This window comes from Ailuropoda melanoleuca, chromosome 9, assembly GCF_002007445.2.
Source record: "Ailuropoda melanoleuca isolate Jingjing chromosome 9, ASM200744v2, whole genome shotgun sequence".
Lineage (NCBI taxonomy): Eukaryota > Metazoa > Chordata > Mammalia > Carnivora > Ursidae > Ailuropoda > Ailuropoda melanoleuca.
Window position 1 is genome coordinate 43,860,560 of NC_048226.1, and position 26,786 is coordinate 43,887,345.

General features: G+C 37.5%; 1 protein-coding gene across 14 annotated transcripts in view; it reads right to left on the bottom strand.

The window, feature by feature from the left end:
* EYA1 (EYA transcriptional coactivator and phosphatase 1) overlaps positions 1-26,786 on the bottom strand; it is a 329,699-nt gene that overhangs the window by 74,868 nt on the left and 228,045 nt on the right. For all 14 annotated transcript variants that reach the window (XM_034668180.1, XM_034668178.1, XM_034668179.1 and 11 more), the window contains 2 exons: positions 2,893-3,032; positions 1,477-1,560 (listed from right to left, as the gene is read on the bottom strand). In XM_034668180.1, coding sequence (XP_034524071.1) covers positions 1,477-1,560; positions 2,893-3,032 — 224 coding nt within the window. The remainder of the gene's footprint in view (positions 1-1,476; positions 1,561-2,892; positions 3,033-26,786) is intronic.

Here is a 26,786-nt window from a genome sequence, read left to right on the forward strand (position 1 = left end):
ATGGTTAAGAAGATCTTTGGGATTCTTCCTACTAATTACACATTGATATTTCAGTTATTAATCATTAGTTTCTTAAGGAGTAGTTTTGTGGAAAAACTAGTATTTACAGAAGGAGGAATACAAAAAACACCACAGTTAATATTTATTGCATCCTTATTATGTGCTAGCCACAGAGACTTTCTTTGAATGATGCTATGGCTTTATTTTTTTTTTTCTTAGTAATACACTGTATTTTTGTTCACTGTCTTCTTCTCATAGAAAATCTAACAATAAGAAGGGGTGTTTTGTGTTTTACAGATATCTTATTTCTGAATAGAAATCCAAAGGGTGGAATAGTCTAGAATATTCCTGCTCTTACAAATGTGCATTTTTTCTGGCCTATTTTGGGGGGTTAGGTGTAACTTCAGGATTATGAGAAGGAAAGCTGCATTGTGAAGCTCAACTGATAATTCCTCAACTTTCACTGCCAACTATACCTACATGGCAGGCACTCAATTTATATTTATTGAAAGAATAGGTGCCTGGATAAAATGTGTAATGAGAGCATGCATTTTGGGGGTATCAATATTAACATTTAATTGTAATAAACATCTGGAGTCACCAAGACACAGAATTTAGTTCCAAGGCTCTGAACCAATAGCTTCAATGATGTAAGACTTATAATATGATTTCTTTAAAGATTAAAAAAAAGAAAAATACCATATTCATAGGATAACTTCAGAAATTACCTATAGCCACTTTAAATAACACATTTTTTGTGTGGGAAAATTTTATGAAACCCCCAAGGAATAGATCAAAAAGAACTTCCAAGGTTTTTGAAAAGCCCAAAAGCAGAACATTAAGGCTGAATTTCTACTAATAGGAGGTAGTCTCTAATATTCTTTTTTATCTACCACACCAAGGTAAAGTATTGGAACAACTCAAACATGGAGGTATTTGTCCAATTGCTATCCAGAGGCCTAATTTTACATACCATTCACATAAATTTAGCCTCATGGCAAAGGGATTTATAAAGACATTCATAATCGGTGTTCTGAAAATAAAATACTAACACTGCTAATCACTGATGACAATAACATGTACAATACTTGCTCCACTGAATATGTTGTGAATAAAAAAAAAATAAAAGAACGGCGCAAATAAAAAATACCAAGTATCATTCTATGTCTCCTATATGTTAATATTTTATCCTAGAATAGTATCCAAACACTTGCATTCATCAGGGTCTGAAATAAGAATGAATTTAATTGCATAAAGTTTATCTCATTTTTAAGGCCTAAAAAAAACTCCTTTTGTTCATTTATATGTTTTTGCCTTACATATATATATTTGACTATATCAATAAATTAAGTTTTATTCCCTTTCCTACTTTAGATTTATTATTTAAAGTTAAACCACATTCCCATCTGGACAAAAAACTCAGTTCTAGGCATATTTACTCTAAAGAAATTAAAAACTGATGTCTCTGGTACTCACCCTCCCATATCTGTTGGCGTAGGACCCAGTAAGCAAGGAATGGAAAACGATGATTGTCTCATCCAAGTCCCAGATGAACACCCTCTACAAAGGAAGAACAGAATTAATACGTCTTTCCCTTGGTTGAGAAACCTGTTACTCAGTTAACTTCAACATAAATAAGCAGCCTTGAAATAGAAGACAAAAGAAAAATCTGAATTTACTATGTTTTTAAAATACAACTGTTCCAAAGAGTATCCCCCAGCTTTTCTCCAGAGCAGAGCCTCAGGTGAGGTACAAGAAGATAATTATATTAGTGACATCAATACAAACGTGGGCAAGAAATAATAATATATGTCCTTTCAACTTCTGAAGTAGATTCTCAGTTCACTATTCTGAAAAAACGAACAATGAGCTAAAACTACTCTGTATATAACTTCCTGAGACAGAGAGGGGCCAATCAATTAAAACTCTTTGTTTGTCTTACCTCTTCTCTCTGCCTATTAAGAAGCGTTAAAATAGTGAACCTTATGGTTTATTTTTTATCAATCCAAGTACTAAAAAACTGTACATAAAACCTAAAACTTCACATCATCTATTCACCTTATATTACCTTTGAACTGTTATCACATGGATGCGTTACGTATGACTCCTGCCTGGTTTTCTTCAGACTGTAGATAGTTAACAACTTAAGCAGACACATCACATATGCTCTTGACACACTCGGGGTATTTGGAATTGGATTTAAAGGAGTTCACTTCAAAAATATCTTTAAGATATCACAGAGGCCTCCCAAGCCTACTTGTCCCCTCTTTCCCTTCCACTCATACCAGTATATATTCATACACATAGGTTCTGCCGGGAAATTTCCATCTTTCCAGCCAAAATAATGTTTTCACCATCAGATTTCACTGGGCAAAACTCAGAAACTTAATTGCAGTGGATTCAAGGCTATGAAATCTACCCTTCAAGGTTTTATTTATCCCTCCTGCTTTTAAACCCCACCAAAACAGGTCTCATAAGATGACTATTTCAGTTTAGAACATCTCAGTTTTCGTTTCTTGATATATATGTGTGTGTCTTTAATTTTCAAAGTGGATTTTAGTAAGCATTTTTAGTACACTTACTTAATTAAAATGGCAATGATATAGACCAGTATAAGCGAATTTTGTTCAAGCAAATTATATAATTTACTATATTAGAGAGAACTAACCAGACGTTTTACATGTAATTAAAATGGCAGAGAAAACAGATATAATTATTTTTACCTATAAGTAATAGGAAAAAGAAAAAAATAATTTACTTATGATATAGAGAAGAAAGCAGTAACAAAAGTATTTGGGCATCTTATGACGGCCATTTACATTGCAGGTGTATAGAACCACCCTTAATTACCAAGATACCTTGTTACTTACGAGGGCATTGGCAATGACATACCTCAAGATCAGAATCCGGGGGAGGTGAAGGATTATTGTTTCTTCGGCCCCGTCCACGTGACTTCCCATCTGAACCTCGACGCAATCGATCCGAATCTGAGTCTTTAATGGGTGTTGATGGGCTGTGGATTGTACCGTACTCTGTAGAAATATAGGAAAGTCTTTCATCTTTTGGTTCTATTACCATGGTGTCAAGATCAACCTTGTTTCAATTCATGGGGAAATTTGAAGAGTAAAACACATTTCATTCTGTTCATTTGCATTACTGTTTACTTCCATTGATAATTTATGAGATATTTGATTCCAAGAATCCATTCTTTTGAAAGAAAGTGTGATTAGAAATGGATAAAATTTAGTTGATAGTGGAAGATAGCAGGCTGTAGGAAGCTGCCTAGTTTTTCTCTGTGGTTCTCCATGAGGAGACAAAGCTCCCCCACCCCCACTTCCAGAGTATGTGTCTTTCTTTCATTCCGCAAATAGTGCCTGGTCATACCGAGACAAGGGTTCACTCAGGTGCATTACCAGCCACTCTTGTGCCTGTGAAAAGGCTTCTGGTTCACAGAAAGAAAAGAAAAATCAACTCTGGGGCAGGAAAAAATGAATCACCGGGCAGATTCTTCTTTGAATATTTCAAAATCTCCTTTTTCTCCCTCATTTTATGTGAGAACGAGGGAGTGGCAAGATAAGGAAGAACAGATATATGGGCAATACCCATATTCTGTACAGCAGTCATCACAGATTCTTACTGTATCTTAGTCTCTGAGCCAAAAATCCCAAACAGACAACACATTAAAATTGCTCACCTGGGTAACTCAGAGAAATCACAGAAATAATTATATAGAACCTACAAAATAAAGAACCACCTCCAACCAGCTAGAGGAATGGCTGAGTAGTGATTATGGAGATGGGGTGGGGGGGGGGACTCTTACCCTGCTTCCAAGATGAACAAAACCCCTTATAGTTTCTTCTTTTCTCCAGTTCATACATCAGACAATTTCTACCTCCCCAAACTCTTTGCCAGATTTCTCTACTAGATATGGGTTGGAATCTCTCAAGCTGGTATAAGGAATGATAATTCTGAGATATTGTTGATACTACATTTCACCAAACAGAAAAGTATTGAGGACAGGTGAATATCTGTTAGCCTTCATCAATATACTATCATCCTCAACTGTACCCAGAAGGCCAGCCACAGTATTACCTCCAAGTTTAAGGCTTAAGCCTTAGGAGTTTGGGTGGATAGGAAAGGACTCCAAGAGAGTAAATTCCATTTCTAAATCACATGGAAAGCCTTATACCTCCTGTTTAAAATCTAAACATATTCCTATCACTGCTGGATGAGATTTTGCATGTCCTTCCTCTACCATAGGAAACAAGACAGCAAACTTCCTCATATACACCAGTCATGTGGTCCTTGTACCCAGAAACCACCATGATAACTTACAAGCCTATTAGTTAATTACACAGAAAGTCCAAAACAACTCCACTCACTACGTCAGCTTATGTAGTTCCGTAGGACGCATTTTTGAGCTAACCCATCTTGTGGAACGATGCACTGTAGACTACAGTGCTGGCTGGTCAGTTTCCTATTCTCCAAATCCACATTAGATCCTTTTCTTGCAGAGGCAGATGACTATGGCATCCTCTCCTCAAAATGTTCCAAAGCAAGCATCTGCCTCCATGTTTTATAGAGAATTAGGAACTCCAAAGAAATACGTATTTTTAAAGGAGCTCAGTGAATTCAGAGTTGTGTTCTGAAGAAAAAGTCTTGACCTCCTTTTTCTTTAAAAATTCTGCAAGTAGATCTCTGTGCAAACCTGGACAGCCACCATCGGAGACAGAACACATGCCAGTATCTTTACCAGTTTTGAAACAGCATTTACTTTGCAACTGGCAAACTGGCATCTAATTTGACTCATACTTCAAGTACTTGACTGCAAAGTCCATCTTGAATTGTGAGCTCTCCACCTTTTGAAGTTCATATTTGACAGGAAGCTAAATGATGTTAAGTAATGTATCTTACCGCGTTATGTCTTTTGCTTTGACTTCCAGCTAGCTTAGGGTGAATTTTGTCCTCCAAGTAGTTCATCTCACTGAGGTTTTCTTACCCTAGATTTCCTCCTATGGATTACCCATTCCTGTTAGTTCTTGGTGTATATTTCTTTATCCTTGTGTTGAAACCCAATTAAATCTTTAAAAATATATTCCATTTCTTTTTTTTTTAATAAAAGTGATAATTAAACTGATTACTCACTTCTGTAAGCCTGTCCCCAAAGAAACTAAGTTCAATGAGCAAAGTATACAGGTAGATTTTTAAATTATCTTATCTAAAATTTTTCCAGGTGGAAAAAAAGCCCTAAAATGTGGACAATCTGATACCTCTAAATATTAAAACACACACACACACACACACACACACACACACACACACACCCCTTATAGGCCTCAACTTATTAGAAGGAAGATAAAAGTTAAATGATGCAAGCTAGATTTAAAAAAAAAAAATCTCTTCCTCTTTGTTCTATGAGGTGGGATTAAACACTTCTACTCTACTAACCAGTTTTCCTGACTCTATTCTCCTTCCTTCTATTGGTGTAAAACAAGTCAACAAATAATTTAATCTTCTAATCCACTGACATCTCATATTGCATTAAAATCTTTCCAAATTATTCAACTTTACCCCCACTGAGATAATGTGAAAATACTCAGAAGAGCATTTATTTCATTTAATAAACAATGACTGCATGCCAATACTATTTCAGGCACTGTACCAGGAGCTTGAAGTATAATAATGTACCATACAGATATAGTCTTCTTGGAGCTTAAAATTCAGAGAGGAAGTCACTGATTTATGAACAAAAATAAGAGATTAGAAAACAGTATAGAAAGGGTAATGGCATGGGAAAGGTAGAGTGCTGGGAAACCACAGAGCAAGTCCACATAACTTAGATTTACAGGATTAGAGAAGCTTCCTGAAGATGGAGGACAAAGTTACCAGTAAAAAATGGAATATAAATGTTCTCCAGGTAGGCACATGAGCATGTGAAGGTGGAGAAAGAGAGAGAGAGAGAGAATGTCAAAGATTTTTAAAAAAATCAATCTGCCCTGACTGTACAGAGGAAGAGGACAGAGATGAGGCTGGAGTGGCAGGCAAAGGATTCAAGAATGGAGGGATGAAGTCAAATTTACTCCTTAGATAGATATTCTAGCTCCAGTGTGGTGCGGGTGCTGGAGGCAAGTCAAGACGGAGAAGCAGTGACCAGCCAGGTGAATAATTCAGTGGGGGCTGCCGGTAGCCCAAGCAGGTAGTAGAGATAGAGAGAGCTACAGATTTGAAGTGTCACTGAGAGGGAAAGAAGGAGGAAGCAGGAAGTCAAGGATGACGTTTATGTCAGTGGTTTAACAACAGGGAAGATGAAGGTATAAGGCATAAGACATGGGATTTAGGAAGAAAGGATTATGGGGAAGTATACAGATGAGAATTCACATTCAACTTTGGATATACTGAACTTGAAGAGTCTGGTGTATTCGTGATGTCCAGTAGGCTGTTATACTGCTCCGAAGCTCAGGAAAGCAATGTGGGCTGGGTTTAGGTTTGGAAATTGATGCCATACGTAATGTAATTAAAGAAATGGGTATAAGGAAGGACATGGAGGGTGTGTAGAAGGGACAGGCAGAGTAAATGGGTGAGGCGTGAGGAGGAAAACCAAGGTTAGTGTGCTGTAGAGGAAAGATATGCCAGGAAGGAGAGAGTGATCAATAACTTCGGATCAGCCAAGAGATAAGGTAAAGTGAAAACTGAGTCCAAGAGTACTTGGAGATTTAGAGTCAATCTGAGGTCTTTGGCGCACATGGCAAGAGTAGAGATTTGAGGAGTACTTACGAGGTGGACTGGCGGGATAAAAATGAGACAGCAGAAGGTAGAGGAGTAAACGGGGGTTAAAACTCCCAACATGTTACTGAAGACCCTATAATGGCCAAATTCAATAATTATATTTTAGTTCTTAATCTTATTTCACTTCTCTGTGACTGTGCTGACCACTGGCTCCTCTAAACTGCGTCCCATTAGAGTAACTTGACTTCCCTTCTGCTTCTCATCCTACCACTCACACTATTACTTCTGTCTCTTTAGAGGCCTCTCCCTCCACCCAAAGCTTAAATGTTAGTGTCTTTGTTTTAGTGATAATCAAATTGACCTGGGACAAACTAAGGAGCTTATATCAGGATGTTAATTAATGCAATGCTTCCTTCACCAAAAGTCTTGCTAATATTGAAAAGTTAAAGTACATAGTGTGCTCAGTGATGCAGTTGGTTACATTCGGAAGCAAATGCTCATGTTATCTGGACTCTTCATCAACAATTAGTGGATAGGCAGCCAGGTGGTGGGCTATATCTTGAGCAGCAGTACGGGAAAATTGTCTCTATGGTCCTCTTCTCTCACTACAAGCTCTCGGCAGTTTGTAGTATTTGTAAGAGGGATTTCAACGATAACTTCCAGGTTGATGATTCTAAAGCCTCAGGATCTGTTGACCTGAATATCCCACTGTTTGTTAGACCTCACTCCCTGAATAATCCACGGGCACCACAACTAAAGTTGTCCCCAAATGGATCATCCTCCTTCTCTCTTACTGAGTCTACTTGTGGTACCAACATCTACCCAGTTTTGCAAGCCAGAAATTCCTCATTAGCTCCATCAAATTAAGACTTAGTTTTAGGTCTCTTACCTTCTTAATACTTTTGTTCTAAGTTTAGGCTCTCATCATCTCTGCTTGGATTGTTGCAACAGGCTATTTTCAAGATTACTACCCACAATCTTTCAAAGACTGTCTATACCACCGTCACAGAAAACTTGAAAACTCTTCAGTGCTCCCAACTTCTAGTGTAGAACAGGAAGGACGGTCTAGATTTTAGGACAAAGAGCTGTGGCCTCAACTGGTATGTTTCCAATCACAATCCCACTGCTTATTTGAAGTATAACTTTGGGCAAGTTATTTACCTTTTCTATGAGTCAGTTTCATCATCTGTAAAATTGGAATAAATGAGAGAATAAAACCAATGTACATGTAAAGGTAGTTAGAACTAGCGCATGGCAGTAGCACTCTACGATGTTAGCTGCCTTGAAACAATAAGTCCCACCAAGTCCAACATTTCTCTCCCCTCCACAGTCTACCCTTCAGACAGTCACACCGAATTATCTGACTTCTCTGAACATGCTAGGCTGTTTCGTGACTTTGAACATGCTGTTTCCCTTAGAATGCTTTTTCTTCATACTTACCACCCCTCCCCCGATCTGTCTGTGAAATTCCTATGAACCCCTAAAAATCAAGTATCTTCTTCGTGAATTTTCTATCTAAATCTGAGTCCCTGGTTTGCAGTTACATTTATCTTTATTGTAGGTTTATACAATTTTTGCAATCATTTATGTTCACAGTGGATAATAACTTGGGTTATTTTGAGCAAATGTCCATCACTCTAGCTCTTGGAGGACAGAAGCTGGTGGTGTTCATTTCATATTCTGAGAGTGCAGTAAGAGTCCAGAGTGCCAAGTACACGTTAGAAAAAACTGATGATTGAAAGAATGAGTGTTTCTCAAGTTTGGCTTTTGCTCTATTGAGTCTATGAAGATTACCTAATTATTCCTACTAGCTAGTCAAAATATTTAAAAAATGAGAAATAGCTGTAATTATTTTTAAAGCTTATTTAAACATTAATGTTTACATATTCAATCATAAAATATTAAAATCTACATAAGATCCTTAACATTCTACATTTGTAAGTATTACTGAAGAGTCCCATGAATCCTTCAATATTGAAAAGAAAAACAGAACTGGAACTCAGAAGATTCCATTTAGTTCCTCTTGGCACCTCTAGCTACTCTGAGCTGAGCTCATAACTCCTATTTGAGTCTTAGGGATGTTTCCTCCATGGTTTTTAGACTCCTGGTCTGTCAAAGTGAAAATACAGCCTAGATGATTTAGCTTTAAAGTTCTACTATTTGTGATGTACAATATTTATCACATCTTCCTAGCTATTAGCTTTTAGTCTTTCCCTCTTAAATAGTCACCTTCAGACTAAACTACACAAAATACCATGGCAACTCCAACCCTCAGAATCCATCAGGGTTTACTGCCCACCGTACCCAGTCCAAATTCCTTACCTGGCTTTATTTCTCATGCCCTCCCAGGACCTGTTAGCTACTTTCTTATACACATCGCCAAATAGTTTTCAAAAGGATTGTATCAATTTAAATTGTGTCAGTTATACCACACAATGGTTATCATTGTTTTAAAGAAGCCCTTGTTATTTTATTATGTGTAGAATAGTGATTTTAATTAGGACATACTGGAGATACAGATAATCAGCTTGAAAATTATATTTGTTTATGAACTATCCAAATCCTTTGCAATTTTTAAATATTTCTTTACTGATTAATATTAAAGTTTAAACCTCTTTTTCGTATTTGCAGACACTTTTCCATTCCTGATAGTTCCTCAAATCCTCAAATTATGCTGTTTTTTTCCCTAAAGTATGTTTTCCTTCCCAGAAGTTTTTTTATTTTTATGTAGTCCTGCACTACATAAATCACAGCCTGTTGGCCTGGTTGACTCCTTGAAGATTTAGGGATAAGCGTTCACATTTATTCTAAGTGGAGCAGAGAACTTTTGATCTAACTTTACACCCCTGGGACTATAATATGCCAGTGGCAGTTGTAAAGGAAGTAGAATCCAGGGTTCCTGCAAGCTCCCTTCTCTGTGCTTTGGGAGGACGGAGGCTCTCCTTACTCATTTCTAAGTTTAACTGAGGTGAAAGACTACTCCCCTGAAACAGAATCAAGTAACCAGACTCCGTGTGGACAGGAAGCTCTTGCCACATATATAATGATAATTGGGTTGAGGCCAGGGAAGCTACTGTCTCTGGCTAGACCCTGAATCTATGCTAAGACATAGCAATTACAAAAGGAAGTTCAGAGCTTTGTGAGAAATCCTTATAAAGATGACCTGAAGTTAATGAACAGGAGGCATGGCAATCCATAGCTATATTCTATTTGTAGCTACAGGGGACTCAGATAAAAAGAATCGGGTGTCTTACTTTCCTAATAACAGGTATTGTCATGTTCGAGACTCCAGATTTCAAGTATATGGACAGTTGCACAGGGTGAGTGTGAAGATGCCAGCCAGCCGCTGACAGTGTGGACCCCAAAGTCTGAGACTCTCAACCTCAACATCCGTATATGCAAAAATCCTCTCAAAAGGGATGCATCAAGCCAAAATCAGGACGATTGAGAGACAGAATGCAGAGAGAGTAATTCTGATGCCACGAGGAAAGGTTATTCTGATTACCCTGGCATTCCCCATGGGAGGTAGGTGCCTCAAGCTTGATGCTACCGGCCAAAAGAATCATAAACCACCATTGGGTTTATTTCTCTCCATAATTTTTAAAATTGGTTTTCCTAGGAGGGAAAAAACTATTCTATGAAGCAAGTTTGATTACTTTAAGGTAAATATGGAATTGCATCTTATGCCAACGATGGGTTCTGCAGTCAGTGCACAAAGTAAAAAACCACATATACTCAAAAATTGCCCAGAAATCCTCTCTCAAATGGCTACACTGTGAGGTGCAAAGGTAGTGAAACCCACTGGTGGGATAGCGGGGTACAGATCACATAGGTACCCAGAGAGGCATGGAGCCAACTTGCCCACAATTTTTTTCTGTCTATATACTCTAATACAAAGGTCAGCAATTTTTTTTTTTTTTTTAAGTCGGATAGTAAAATACCTTAGGCTTTGTGAGACATATGGTCTGTTGGGATGACTTAACTCTGCCATTATTGCGCAAAAACCACCACGGACAAAATGTTAATAAAAGGGCATGGTGGTGTTGTCTCCAAAGGCAAGGGAAACAAAGGCAAAAATGAGCTATCAGGACTTCATCAAGATAAAAGGCTTTTGCGCAGCAAAGGAAACAGTGGACAAAATCAAAACACAATCTACAGAATGGGAAAAGATATTTGCAAATGTTTTATCAGATAAAGGGTTAGCATCCAAAATTTATAAAGAACTTATCAAATTCAACACCCAAAGAACAAATAATCCACTCCAAAATTGGCAGAAGACATGAATAAATATTTCTCCAAAGAAGACATCAAATGGCCAACAAACACATGAAAAAATGCTCAACATCACTCGGCATCAGGGAAAATACAAATCAAAACCACAATGAGATACCATCTCCCACCATTCAGAATGGCTAAAATTAATAAGTCAGGAAATGACAGATGTTGGCGAGGATGCAGAGAAAAGGGAACCCTCCTACACTGTTGGTGGGCATGCAAGCTAGTGCAGCCACTCTGGAAAACAGTATGGAGGTTCCTCAAAAAGTTAAAAATAGAGCTACCCTATGACCCGCAATTGCACTAGTAGGTATTTACCCCAAAGATACGAATGTAGTGACCCGAAGGGGCACTTGCACCCCAATGTTTATAGCAGCAATGTCCACAACAGCCAAACTATGGAAAGAGCTCAGATGTCCATCAACAGGTAAATGGATAAAGAAGATGTGAGATACACACACACTGGAATATTACTCAGCCATCAAAAGAAATGAAATCTTGCCATTTGCAATGACATGGATGGAACTAGAGGGTATTATGTTAAGTGTCTTTCTCTAATGACAATTATATGATTTCACTCATATGTGGAATTTAAGAAACAAAACAGAGGAGAGTAGAGGAAGGGAGGAAAAATAAAGCAAGATGAAAACAGAGAGGGAGACTAACCATAAGAGACTCAACCATAGGAAACAAACTGAGGGTTCCTGGAGGGGAGTGGGGTGGCAGGATGGGGTAACTGGGTTAATGGGCATTAAGGGGGGCACATGATGAAATGAGCACGGGATATTACATGCAAATGATGAATCACTGAACTCTACCTCTGAAACCAATAATACTTTTATGTTAATTAATTGAATATAAATTAATTTAAAAAATAAACAATAATGGAGGTGTTTCAATAAAACTATAAAACAGATTTGACTTGTGGGAGTATATAATTGTATTCATTAGGGAAATGGCATGCTAATATGAGATTCAAGTAAGTGACTCCATTATGACTATGAGATTTAAGTGACTGTCACCTTACTTCTCTGGGTGATATTCCTTCTTCAACATTGCTGCAAACCTTAAATGTTAACATCGTGATAAAGATAATAAGTGAAACATGCTGCCAAACTAATTGGAGAACAAGGTCCAAACAAGGTGCTTATTCTTTTGGAATTGATAATAAATAGGAAAGGAATTTCATATGTACTTTTTAAAAGGCCTATCCCAGCTGGTAAGGGAGCCCAGCAACCATGATATCAAAATATATCTACCTTGCATATGCAAATAAGGTTCTGTTTTTCTCATGAAAACAGTAACCTGACATGCAAAATAGATTACAGAGTCTCCTTGGGTTGGTAGAAACACCGGACACATACATCTTGGGAGTGATTTTGTGCTCTCATCTCTAGCAGAATGGCTCTCAGCAGGCACTCAGCCTAAAGAAACTGCTGTAGGTCGGGCACTACTCCAGCTGTGTGGCCTTGGGGACACTTTCTTACCAGGCTCTTTGAAGTTCAGTGAATCTGGAGGACACAATCACAAATTACACAAGCAGGCAAGCACACCAGTGACACTGGGAGATGAGCTAAGCTGGCTTCCTAAGAAAAATTCAAATGCCCCACCATTGTCAAGCCATGCTATTCACTACACAGGAAAATTAGGAAATTTAGGTGAAAGGTCCAATGGAAAAGTGGCAGGTAGGCCTTTCACACTGAGCACTTAGATTTCCTGGACTTACAGTGACCTCTAATAACTGAATCTGATGAACATTCCTTCTCAGGCTCACCTCCAGCCCTCTGACGACATTTTGGAAAACAGATTCTCTTCTCCTGTAAGGCCATCAGGGGGAAGGCCGCTTGGAATCAACCTCTATACTCAGACCTCCTCAGAGTTGAAAACTGAAATTCCTATTATTCTTAAACCTCTAGAGAAATTCCAGTGGTGGCCTAAACTTCCTGCTTGAATTCTCCTGTGTCAGAAGGCAATACCACAGACAACAAATGCTCACAACAGAGCACGGTGTATGTACACACATTTGCCCAGCCGCTTGATTTTATTTCCCAATAAAAGGGCAACAAAGTTGGAAACCTTTGAAAAGGTCTTTATAGACAGCTTTAAAAAAAAAATCTTTGAAACAAATCATCCTTGGTTGTAAGGCCAGGCTCTGTGCGTGGCTCTCTCATTTTTTGCATTTACTCTTGCTGCCCTGGTCAACTCAGCCAGGCACTGAAGTTTTAAATGGCATTTGTGATGACTCACAAATTTAGGTCCTAAGTTATCCTATGGACAACAGACTTATGCATCTAACAATTTACCTGCCATTTCCCCCTGGATTTCTAACAGACACCACAAACTTAACACGTGCTCAACAGAAATCCTGATATCTCCAACAATACCTTCTCTTCCTGCCATTTCCCCATATTAATAAGTGGCAAAAGCACTTTTTTAGCTGTTTGGGCCCAGAACTGTGCTGTCATTCATGATTCCTCTCTTGTTACTCTTCACATTCAATCCATGAACAAATCCTGACAGCTCTACTTTCCAGTCTTTCTAAAATCTGACCCTGTTCACCACCTCCACCCCTAGCACCGGAGCCCAGCCAAGTTCCCTCTTCCAGGGCCACCGGAACCATCTCCTGCATGACCACCGTGCACCTTCTTGCCTTGCTTATTCTGGGTCCAACAATCAGACAGATTCTTTTTTAAATGTAATGACATCATGTCACTTTTCTGCTTAAACACTTCACAAACAAACAAAAAATCCAAAGTCTTCCCCCATGCCCATGTGCCTGCTCTGATCTGGCATCTCACCTCCCCACCCACCCCCACTCCCCACCCCAGCGGGCTCCAGCGACACTGACCTTCCTGTCACTGCTCCATCCACCAAGTGCAGTCCTGCCTCCAGGCCTGGGAACTCCTGTTTCCTTTCCCAGAACACTCGTCCCCCAGACTCAGAGGTGGCTCTATACTCAGTAATTTTGGGTCTCTGCTAAAACGTCACCCTGCCAGACTACTCCTCTGAAATAGTTTATCTGCCCTAATTCTATCTATTTTACAAACCGCTTCATCCTTCCAGGCACTTCTGACTACCAGCAGCATTTTACGTTGACTCGTGGTCTGTGTGCTCTGATAGAATATAAACTCCTTGAGGGCACAGATTTTATTTTGTTCACTGCCAAGTACCTTGTGTCTAGAACAGTGCCTGGAATATACCAGAGGCTCCATAAACATCCGTTGTTGAATGAGCTAACAACCCACATGTGGAACACCCCTGGTTCACAAGTTGCACGTGATCATGGACAATCCTTCATGCAAAATTCTATTTCACCATTCTCTTAAAGAACGTGTCACAGTTAAGTACTTAATCAGCGTGCCTTCATGCTCATTCCAGAAGGAGCTGACAGGAGGGGAACTTGGGCACATTGGTTCCTGATCCTATCGTTTGGGTTCAACTTATTTCATGCAGTGCAGACTAGGAGTAGACCTTACCCTTCACAGGAAGAGACCACATTACGGTTGACAAGTAGAGGGGTGGATTGAACAGGGCTTCCTCTAGGCTCTGAGATTATTTCTCTCTCTCCATCTGCCTTCTCCTGCTTCACAATCCTGACTGAACCAGTCTTGACTTTTCTCAGAGAGCTTGTCACTTCCCCAAGCCAGAACCCTTGCTTCGCAGTAATGAGGACAAAGACAGATGACACAGTCACTGATGGGCCCCTGCCTGGGGAGGTTTGGGGTCAGAGGGGGAGCTGCCTGGAACCAAGGCTTAGTGGCATGGATTACAGAACCTGTACAGACTCTAAAAATATAACCTCTTCCTTTTCAATGTTCGGGAAAATAACCCACCTATGGAGGGGATGGATCTTGCAAACTTTGGTCCATTTCCACATCCTCCTTAACTTATCGAACATGGAAAATTGAATAGTTAACATTTCATTGTAGTAGACAGCATAACCCACGAATTCAAAGTGTAGGATCTGAACAGGCTTGATAACTTGTAATTTAGAGAGTTTATAGAATTATCCAACATGTTAGTGTTGTGGTGGGGAGTGAGTTGTTCAAAGTCATCTCTCTGGGCTCAGTTATCTTACTCATAAAGATGATCACAAAGTGATCTTTCAGCTTAAAAAGGCTTTTACTCTTTGGTGAAATTTACATATAGTTTAAGTTTGTTCTGACAGAAATGATAGCACTGATGAGCCCATTTAAAAGGGTCTATTTCTCCAGCCGTGAATAAATATCCCATCTCTATCCTCTGTCCCTCACCCATTTACATCGTTCAGTGCTGAGGATAAATTTCACCCCTTTTGTTAGTTTTTTCTCCAAATACTTTATATAAGAAATCTCTGTTCTTCTATTCTTCCAGAACACTTTGCTGTTTCTTCTAGCATGGGCATTTTTTAAATACAACACTTATTAGGTTTGGCTACTCTCATAAATGCTCCTTGAGGACAGGGAATGACCCTCTTGATCTCTGTATCCCTGCAGAACCTAAGACAACTTTGTAATCAAGAGTTGCTCAAGGAATAGCTGACAGAATGTTGAAGAACATCTTCAAACCCTCATTCATATTTGAAAGTAGAAGAAACTGCGCTTTCTGCCTTTCCTTCAATTAGGGAACAAGGTAGTGAAATTTAATAGCAAGATTAAGGAATAAGTCTTAAGAGAAATGTGCTTCCTCGAAAACCTTTATCAATATTAAAAGTGAGTCAAGGGAGGTAATTAGATGAACAAATGTACTGAAACAGATGCTTTAGGGAAAACATTAAATGGGAAACTGGAAAGCAAAGAGACTCCACAGAAAGAACATTCTTAGAATACTTAAAGGGAGAACATTTAAAATGTCATCAGGGATGGAAAAGAAAATAAACTGCACAAGTTGAAAACAATGTCAGTGGTAGAGAAAGTGAAATCTTACGTTTGGGAGCCATTTTGTAATTGGCAACATGCTTTTCTATATAAATTAGCTGGATTAAAACAAATAACAAGCCTATTAGACACAGAAGTTTGGGGCTTTGAGCAAAGAGAAGATGGGCAGGTGTGTGCTCTTGGGAGGCTTTAATTATGAGACTCTTGGAGAGGTTTTTGTGTACATATAACCAAAATGGTGATGTCTAAAAACATAGTTATAATGTAAAATTTAGAAAATAAGTGCTTCCTGAATATGGAGTGGATGAGGTAAATCTATTTTCTCACTCCTGTTCTTGTTGAATAAGACATTTTAGTTCTTAATTGTATTTTCTGGATAATTTATATCCTACCTCTCTCCAAAATGGGTTTAAGATAACACACCAGATATGTATACAATACCTATTCAGCAATTTTTAAAAAAATGAACAAATACATTAGAAAAAAACAAAACAAAACATTGAAGTGGGAAAGGTAAACTAAAGCCAGGAGACAGAGTGGTCAGCACAGGTCTGCTTCCCCTCAGGTCTGCAGTCAAAGGCACATAGAGTTCTATGACTCAGGGGTGCATATAATGAGACATATCAATTTTTCTACAGAAACATAGGGATTTCTAGCACAGAGATGAGACAGAAATGCTTCACAAGACTGCTCACTGAGAGGATGTTGGGGGATGCCAGGAACATGCCCTCATGGTGAATAAAACAGCAGGTTTCATACGATTCTGACTTCTCAGGTGGACCATACCAGACTCCATAGGGCCAACTCAGTACTTAGATTGCAGAGCACTGGGGTGGGGGTGCCTTGTTTATTCTAAGGGTAAAATTGAAAACATCTAGAAGAAGGAGGCATTATGTGACCTTCTGGTAGGTGACAGAAGTGAGTGTCTCCTTGATTGTTAAGATCCAATGAGGTAGAAGGTTATACTCCTGAGTTACTTGAAGTTGAGCTATTCTTGGTTGTTCAGTTGAGCGGAGACCAATACGCTTTACTGAGTAACCTGTGCTGAGAAGAGAAAGGATATTCTCTTACGAAAATGAAGGGACCTAATCAGGGAAGATTCCCATGTGGACGTTCACAGCCACAAGGGAAGGCTCATGATAGTTCTCAAAAAGCTGCTTGGGATTCTTATAGACCTACGAAGTAATAGGCCATCAAGACTTCAAAATTACATGCCACAGAGGGTAACCATGATAATCTTATACTGGGAGATTTTTTAAGTGGGAATTGTCACTATCTGGGCCAAACAAACCCCCAAAAGCTCAGCAAGGTCTTGAATAAATTATATTATATTATATTCTCAGTGAATATTACCTTATCAAAGAGGAGAAGACTTAAAGGAATCTTAACAANTATTATATTATATTATATTATATTCTCAGTGAATATTACCTTATCAAAGAGGAGAAGACTTAAAGGAATCTTAACAACTTTATCAGCTGTAGATCTCCCATAGAAACATGGGTAAAATAAACACAAGTAGACTTGTTGACTAGTGTTATAGGATTAACCAGAATTCAGAGATTGATAAATATTATTTGAACTAATTTTAGAGAATTGCTTTGACTTCTCTATCTGTATTCTATAGCCATTACTTCCTTTTCACACTATCACTGATTGTGGTCTCCCCGGTAAATTAATTCCTAAGTCGATGTCTAGTATAGAGAGAGCNTTGTATTCTATAACCATTACTTCCTTTTCACACTATCACTGATTGTGGTCTCCCCGGTAAATTAATTCCTAAGTTATCTGCTAAACACACGTATGGAAGAAAGGAACACTTGAGGACCTCGTGGGCGTCCGTCGCTTTGCTGGCCACTTACATAATGTCATCCTCACATTCATCCCATGCACGTGGGCAGTATTATCCTCATTTAACAGAAAACTGATACGCTGAAGCGCTGAGTGACCCGCCCAGAGTAAATAATAGAACCAGGATTCAGATCCAGGTTAGCCCAACCCCAAATCCTTAGCCTCCACTCCTTTTTTCTTAATTATATTGTGAGGCAGTGTGGTGCCCAAGTTCATAGATATCCCCTGTGGGGGCGGGGGTGGTGGTGGAGNATTATCCTCATTTAACGGAAAACTGATACGCTGAAGCGCTGAGTGACCCGCCCAGAGTAAATAATAGAACCAGGATTCAGATCCAGGTTAGCCCAACCCCAAATCCTTAGCCTCCACTCCTTTTTTCTTAATTATATTGTGAGGCAGTGTGGTGCCCAAGTTCATAGATATCCCCTGTGGGGGCGGGGGTGGTGGTGGAGAGTGGTTCCCAGCCAAGTATGATTGGGAAGCACTGGATATTATATTCAGTTCTCGGAGGATATTACTGTATCAAGGATCAGGAAAGTCCTCTAGCACAGGAATCCTGCTAACTTTAACCTAACAATTTGCCTCCCTAACTGATCCTTCTTTGGAACTCATTAAAGGCTCTCTGTCCCCATGTTCTCAGACAGGAGTGCTGCCTGCCTCCCGAGGCTGCCGATCCAGCATGCCATTAAGGGATGCTGCCGATGACAGGCTCTGCTGCTTTGGAAAGGTGTCAGACTCCTGGATTCCTCAACCATAAATCGGGAAGGTGAAGGTCCTTCAGCAAAAGAACCTGTAAGGTCCCTTCTAACTTTAAAATTCCCTATTGCCCAGCAGCTTCACGCTTCAGTTGCTCAAGTGGATTTGTAGAGACAAGAGAGTTGTCACTTTATAAATCAGCTATGTTTTACATATTTTTTTTGAGAGAGAGAGAGTGCTTGAGAACAGGGGGTGCAGGGGGAGGGGCAGAGGGAGAGAGAGAATCCCGAGCAGGCTTTAGCCCCAGTGTGGAGCCTGAGCTGGGGATTGATCCCACAGCCCTGAGACCAAGACCTGAGCCGTAATCAAGAGTGGGACTCTTAACCAAATTAGCCACCCAGGTGCCCCTGTTTTACGTATTTTTAAATCAGTTGCTTGGAACCCAGAAGCTATTTTCCACAGAAACAATGGCAGATGTGATTGCTAAATCAATCCATGATTATCAAGTCAATCAATAATCCAGGGGAATACTGCACATACACAATGTTAAATATTACAAAACTATACTCACACACCAGCACTTACATAAAAGTGAACAACAGTAACATCTGTCTTAACTAACGGTACTAAAGAAAATGCAGTTTTAATTTTATGAAGAAGTACTTGATAAACTTTCTGGAGGGGTCATATATATACTTTCAAAAGTATTAGAAGGTGACTCCTAGATTAAGATGTCTACTTACCCTTTAAGATGGATGGCTTCCCTTTTCCTTGATACAGAATAGCGTCACCCCTACCCTCAGTGCTCATCAACCATGAGATTCAAGTGGAGAAATAAAGAAAAAAGAAAAGAAAAAAGAACTTGGAAATGTACAGAACCAGGTCCTCAGGGAAGGATAGGTGATAGTAGAGATGTCATGAAAAATTGTTCTCTAAGCAGGTCCCTGACAGGTAATTTTTGAATAGGATAAAGAGGGAGTGGGGAGAGAGCACATTCAGGAAAAGTGTGCAGTTGGTTGTCGGATTATCCAAGATGTCTACAAACTTATCCCATAATTCAGGAAATACTGCAAGATAAACTTACGAGCAAAGAGAGCCTATTCAAATTATTTAACACATATTTAACAGACTACCTGCTAAAAACATGCCTTTGTTGAGTTCTTTGAATAATTTAAGAAAATGAACACCAGATCGTTACTGCCTTTTGTTTACATTTCCATTATTTAGCTTATTTGAAACTTCAGGCACAGCGGTTTCTAGAACCAGCATGCTCGCCTAATTAAGAATTCATGTTTGTAGTTAAGGTTCTAGAGGTTAAATCCTCATGCTGTCATGGACTTCTCTCCTTAGCTTCTCCATCTGTGAAATGGGGATAATGATAACACTACCTATCTCCTGCAGCTGAGTGGGAATGAACTAAGTTCATGCATGAACAGCGCTTAGAAAAACACCTGGCACGTGATGTGTACTCAAAAAAATCAGCTATTATTATACTTGCATATAAAATCCACATCAAAAATACCTACTCATTTTTCTCTGTATATTGTTAAGTAGAAAAGTAGGAAATAGAACAGTATGTATTCTATTATCTTTAAGGAAAAAGAAAAATAAAGTATACATACTTGAATGTGGGAAAAAAATGTCCAGGGGCAGGTGCTTTGTATAAGTTTATATAAGCAACGGGTATCCCCGGAAAGATACACAAGGGACTCAGCTGAAAAAAACTGGCTACAAAAGATTAAGGGAATTTTATTTTTCTCTGTAAACGCCTCCATACTTTTATAATTTTGTCCCATGCTCATATGTTCTTCTTTAGTAAATTTTTAAAATTCATTAAACTTAAATTTTTGGCTATCAAACTAGGACTAAAATCAATAGCCATCAATCCATCAATCCTACCTTGATTTAAAAGTTAATCCAAAAAAATAAAAAATAAAAGCTAATCCAAATAAATCATGGGGCTGAAAGGTACAGCATAGGGAATATAGTCAGTGGTATTGTGATAGTGGTAGACGGCGACAAATGGTGGCTACATTTGTGGGAAGCACAGCATAACATAGAGACCTGTCAATTTACTATGTTGTACACCTGAAACTCACGTAACATTGTGTATTAACAATATTTCAATAAAAATACATAAATAAAATAAAATTACTCCCCCCCAGAGAATAAATAAAAGTTAACCCAAAACTTATCCACTAAATTGTTCAATCCAAATTAAATGAGATGGAGGGATGGTATGCACAGATAACTTTGTGTGTTCTTTTCTCAACCATCTCTAGTTAAAAAATTGTATCAGTAAATGCTGATGTCCTCCAACTTAAACGGGGAAACTNTAGGGAATATAGTCAGTGGTATTGTGATAGTGGTAGACGACGACAAATGGTGGCTACATTTGTGGGAAGCACAGCATAACATAGAGACCTGTCAATTTACTATGTTGTACACCTGAAACTCACATAACATTGTGTATTAACAATATTTCAATAAAAATACATAAATAAAATAAAATTACTCCCCCCCCAGAGAATAAATAAAAGTTAACCCAAAACTTATCCACTAAATTGTTCAATCCAAATTAAATGAGGTGGAGGGATGGTATGCACAGATAACTTTGTGTGTTTTTTTCTCAACCATCTCTAGTTAAAAAATTGTATCAGTAAATGCTGATGTCCTCCAACTTAAACGGGGAAACTTACTACCTCGATNTTACTACATTGATTTTGTGTTGGTCACACAGGACGCTTAATGCTTTACAGAAACAAGGAATCAATTAGCTACAAAAGAAGATAAAGTAATAAATGTTTGGGAGGAATAGTAAACGAATTTAACTAGCTCAATTATATATGCTTTCTTATTTTGGGTATTTATATACGAATCATATGTTAAGTATAAATAGAAGAAAGAATTACATATTTGAATCCACATATACTAAAATTGACTTTAACCAGTAATGAGGCACAAAGCGGCAAAATTCTAAACACTGAATTTATCACTTCTTGGAAACACAGTCCAAACTCCAAGATAAGGCAACTCATTTTTATGACATTCCCAACAATATAAAACAAAAAGTGAACTTTATTTTCAAGAATTTTATCATCTCATTAAAGTTAACACTGTGTTTCCTCTGGGGTGGGGAAAAAAAAGCAAGCAAGCAAGCAAGCAAATGCCATCAAGACAGACAAACCCAACAACCCCAAACAAACATCTGTTTTGTTTTCTCACATCTTAATAGCCTGACTATTTTAGACACAAATATTTGTTTTGCTGACAAATGTTTCCAGAATGTTAGTTAAAACTGTTTCAGTAAAAGAGTTTATTTTTGAGCTGAACAAATTGCAAACTTCTCCAAAGTCCACAAGGCATCAGTGAAAATGAGCAAGTATGGCCTAAAGATTTTCAGAATCGCTCACTCAGCAAAAAGCAGGAGTCATGATGCAGGCTGTCGCAAACCTCAGGATCATTTCTACAGTGGACAGATGTAGGCATGTTCGGTAGTATAGATGCGGCCCAAATCTCCTGCATTTATAAGGCAGACGGCCGGCAGTTTAGTTTTTCATCCTGTCACACTGAATTCCTGTGAGAGCTCAGAGTTCCCCTGCAACTTTGCACAAGAATGTTCCCGGTTTGCAGGCGCTTTGCTCTACTTTCGTGTGCCTTGGCAAGGATCAAAGAAGCAGAGGGAACAAATGGTTTCCCATGCATATTGAATTCCCTCTTATACTGATTTTTCCTCTGTCACTTGAAATTCAATATTGGCAAGATTCCCGTACATCACCTTAACCAGTAAATCGTCTGCATGCAGTCAGGGCATGAAAAGGTAGATTTCAACGTCTACCTTTTTGGTAAGAATTCCAATGAACGAATCCTTTGAAAACCTGACTTTTCTATAGCATCCGTGCTAAAACTCATTCCTAATGAACAAATAACTAGCCTTATATTGCATTTCACCTAAAATGTTTTATTTACCATTTATTTTTTTCTTTCTGATGGCTTTGTAGTATTTTAAAAATACAATGTTATAGGTGACTAGCCCTTTCACAAAAATTTGGTCTCAAAATTCTCAATTAACTCAGTAATATTTATTATTTGTTGAGCATTTAAGAGCTATGTACCTCATTTTTCTCATCTGTAAAATGGGGACAGATAGTAGCTACACCTCATGGGTATAAGAGTACACGTAATGTAAAGCTCTAAAAACATCAATTACATTTTTACTATATATTATTATTATGATAGCTGTCATAATTATTATGAAATGTTCTAAGAGATTTTTGACAAAAAAAAATGTGTTCAAGCCAAATTGTTTAAGCACAGTAAATGAGTTACAAATAAGTTCATATTTTGATCATAGAGAAATCATGCGATAAAGAAAAATATTTTTAAAAGAATGGCTTAAGTACTCTCCTAAGAAAGTTAGTTTAGAAAATTTCTTCATGACAATTACTCTCAAGTGGTGGTTAAATAATTTTTATCACTTTTTTGAAAAAATGTATTTGATTATTTTGCTAATAATATGTCTTAAAATTTTAGTGTTTAATATAAGAAAATAACATATTCATCACATGTCAGTGGCTAAGAGATAATACGTGATTCAGATATTATCACAAAAGGAAAACATTCTAAAATGCCTTTTTCTTTTTTTTCTTACCTCCTTGTTTTTGAACATAAAAGAAAACAATTTACTTTGTAAAGAATTATTTTTAAAAAAGAAATTTAAAAGAAATTTAAAATAAAACCCATCATTTAAAATTTAAAGTAACCATGGATTTAACTGTGATATTGTCTTACAAGTCTTCGAATTGAATAAAAAAAGAAAAGAGTTGACTCTGATCAAAATTTTCTCTTATAGATAATGGAATTTGAATTTACCATGGAATACTCTTCTTCTCAGAAACTAAACACATTCTCTAAAAACAGAAAGACATTTAATTGGGAAGATGTGAATAACTGGACAGCTGTCACAAATAATACATACCGTATGTCAAGTCTCTATTTTTCTCCAATACAATGTTTATAAATTTATAGCTCTTCAAAAGGGAGGGTTTGATGATAATGGAAATAAAAATATTTTGAACTAAATAAAAATAAATAGAAACATTAAATTTTGTGGGATGCAACAAAAGCAATACTGAGAAGGAATTTGATAGCACTTACTGCATGTAGTAGAAGGGAAGAAAGCCTTAAAATCAACAATCTAAGCTACAAGCCTTAGGAAACTAGAAAAAGAAGACCAAGTTAAATCAAAAGAAAGCAGAAGAAATAATAAAAATCATAGAAGTCAATGAAATTGAAAACAGGAAAACGATAAAGAAAAATCAAAGAAATGGAAAGTTGGCTCCTAAAAAGATCAATAAAATTGATAAATCTCCAGCTAGGCTAACTAAGGGGAAAAAAAAAAGAAAAAAAAAAAGAAAGACACAAATCATTAATATCATAAGTGAAAAAGGCCATCACTAGCAATCCCATGGACATTAAATGGATAATAAAGGAATATTATGAATAACTCTATGTCCACCAATTATATAACGTAGATGGTATGAACCATTCCTTGAAAGACAATCTACGCACACAGGAGAAATAGATAATCTGAATAGGTTAATATCTATTAAAGAAATTTAATCAATAATTAACCTGCCAAAACAGAAAGCACTAGGCCTAAATGGGTTCTCTGGTGAATTCTACCAAATATTTAGGAAATAAATGATGCTAATTCTTTACAATCTGGTCCAGAAAATAGAAGCAGAAAAAAACATTTCCCAAATTAGTCTATGAGGTCACTATTACCCTAATACCAAAACCAGACAAAGACATAAGAAATGAAAACCTCAGACTTATATATTTCATGAACATAGATGCAAAGATTCTTAAAATATTAGCAAAACTGAATCCAACAATGTATAAAAAGATTTATACACCATGACCAAGTAGGATTTATTCCAGGTAGGAAAAGCTGGTTCCATATTTGAAAATCAATTAATGTGATTCATCACATCAGCAGGCTAAGGAAGACAAATCAAACGATCATATCAACAGATATAGAAAAAGCACTGGACACAATCCAACACCCATTCATGATACAAATCTCAGCAAACTAGGGACAGGGGAAAAACTTCCTCAAGTTGATAAAAAAGTATCTACAAAGACCATGTAGCTAACATCACACTTAATGGTGAGAAGCCAGATGTTTTCTCCCTAAGATCACGGGAACAAGACATGGATGTCTCCTCACCACTCCTGTTCAACACTGTACTGAAAGTCCTGGCTAATGCAGTAAAATAAGAAAAGGCAAAGATATTCAGAGTAGAAGAAAGACATAAATCTGTCTTTGTTCACACATGACATAACTGTCTAAGTGAAAAAATAAATAAAACAATACCAAAGAATCAACATGAAAAAGTTCTGGAACTAATAAGTGATTATAGCAAAGTTTCGGGAAACAAGGATAATATACAAAAGTCAATTGCTTTTCTAGATACCAGCAATGAGCAATTAGAATTTGAATTAAAAACACTACATGATTTAATTAGCATCAAAAAAGAAAGAGACATCTAAAAAAATATGTATAAAATCTATATGAGGAAAACTATAACTCTGATGAAAAAAATAAAGTAAATTAATGGAGAGATATTCCATGTACATGGATAGGAAGATTCAATATTGTCAAGATTCAATATTTTCTGTTCTTCCCAACTTGATCTATAGATTCGATGTAATTCTAAACCAAATCCAAGAAAGTTACTTGGTGCATTACTGACAAGCTGACTCTAAAGTTTAGGTAGAAAGACAAAAGACCCAGAATAGCCAACACAATATTGAAGAACACAGAGGAGTGATACTACCCAACTTAAAGACTTATTACACAAAGTTACAAAAATCAAGACAATGTGATATTAGGAAAAGAATAGACAAATAGATCAATGAAAGAGAACAGAGAGCCCAGAAATAGACCCACGCAAAGTTAGCCAACTGATATTTGACAAAGAAGTAAAGGTAATTCAATGGAGCAAAAGATAGGCTTCTTGACAAATGGTGCTACAAAAACGAGGCATCCACATGCAAACAAATAAAGAGGAATCTAGAAACTGACTTACGCTTTTCACAAAAATTAACTCAAAAAGGATCAGAGACCTAAACTGAAATGGCAAAACTATGAAACTTTTAGATCATTACATAGGAAAAAACCTAGGTGACCGTGGGCTTGGCAATGAGTTTCTAGATACGAAACCAAAAGCATATCCCATGAAAAAGAAAAACTGCTAAGATGACTTTATTCAAATTAAAAACTTCTGCTCTTTGAAAGATACTGCTAAGAGATTAAAAAGACAAGCCATAGACTGGGAAAAAGTATTTGCAAAACTTATCTGATAAAGGACTTGTATCCAAAATACACAAAAACTCTTAAAACTCAACAATAAGAAAACAAGCTCATTAAAAAGTGGGCACAAGATGTGAACAGGCACCTTACCAAAGAAGATATACAGAGCAAATAAGGATATGAAAACATACTCAACATAATATTTCATTAAGGAAATGCAAATTAAAACAACTAGGCAGTGCTACACACCTATTAGATTGGCCAAAGTCTGAAATACTGACAACACTAAATGCTGACAAGGTTGTGGAGCAAGAGCATTCTCATTCATTGCTCACTGGATCACAAAATGGGAGAGCACTTTGGAAGACAATTTGGCAATTCTTTATAAAACTGAACATACTCTTACAATACAATTCGGTGATCACACTGCTAGGTATTTACCACCCAAATGATTTGAAAACTTATGTCTATACAAAAGAGCTGAGCACTTATAGATTTATAATTGCCGAAATTAGAAGCAACCAAGATGGCCAAAATGGGGAGGTGGGAGCCTAGCATTGTTAGCTGAAGAGTAGGTATGATTGTCTTGAGGCCAATAAGCAAATTACAATGTTACTAAATAACCAGATAAACCTCACCGTATTTCCAAGGTAGATGAATAGTTATTTATTCCTAGATAATGTAACTTTTATTAAGATAGATAAATAAACTCCTTTTTTATAAAGATTTATTTATTTATTTATTTGAGAGCGAGCCGGGGTGGGGGGGCAAAGGGAGAGGCAAAATCTCCACCAGACTCCCCAGCTGAGCATGGAGCCTGATGCAGGGCTCAATCCCATGCCCCTGACTGAGATCATGACCTGAGCTGAAATCAAGAGTCGGACACTTAAGTGACTGAGTCACCTAGGTGCTCCAAAAATCATTTAAAAAAATTGTTTTTAAATTTTTTTATCTTTATTTTTTATTTTATTTTTTATTTTTTTATTATGCTCAGTTAGCCACTGTATAATGGATGCAAAGCACTTAAATTGCTAAGAGTAGATCTTAAAAGTTCTCATTACAAG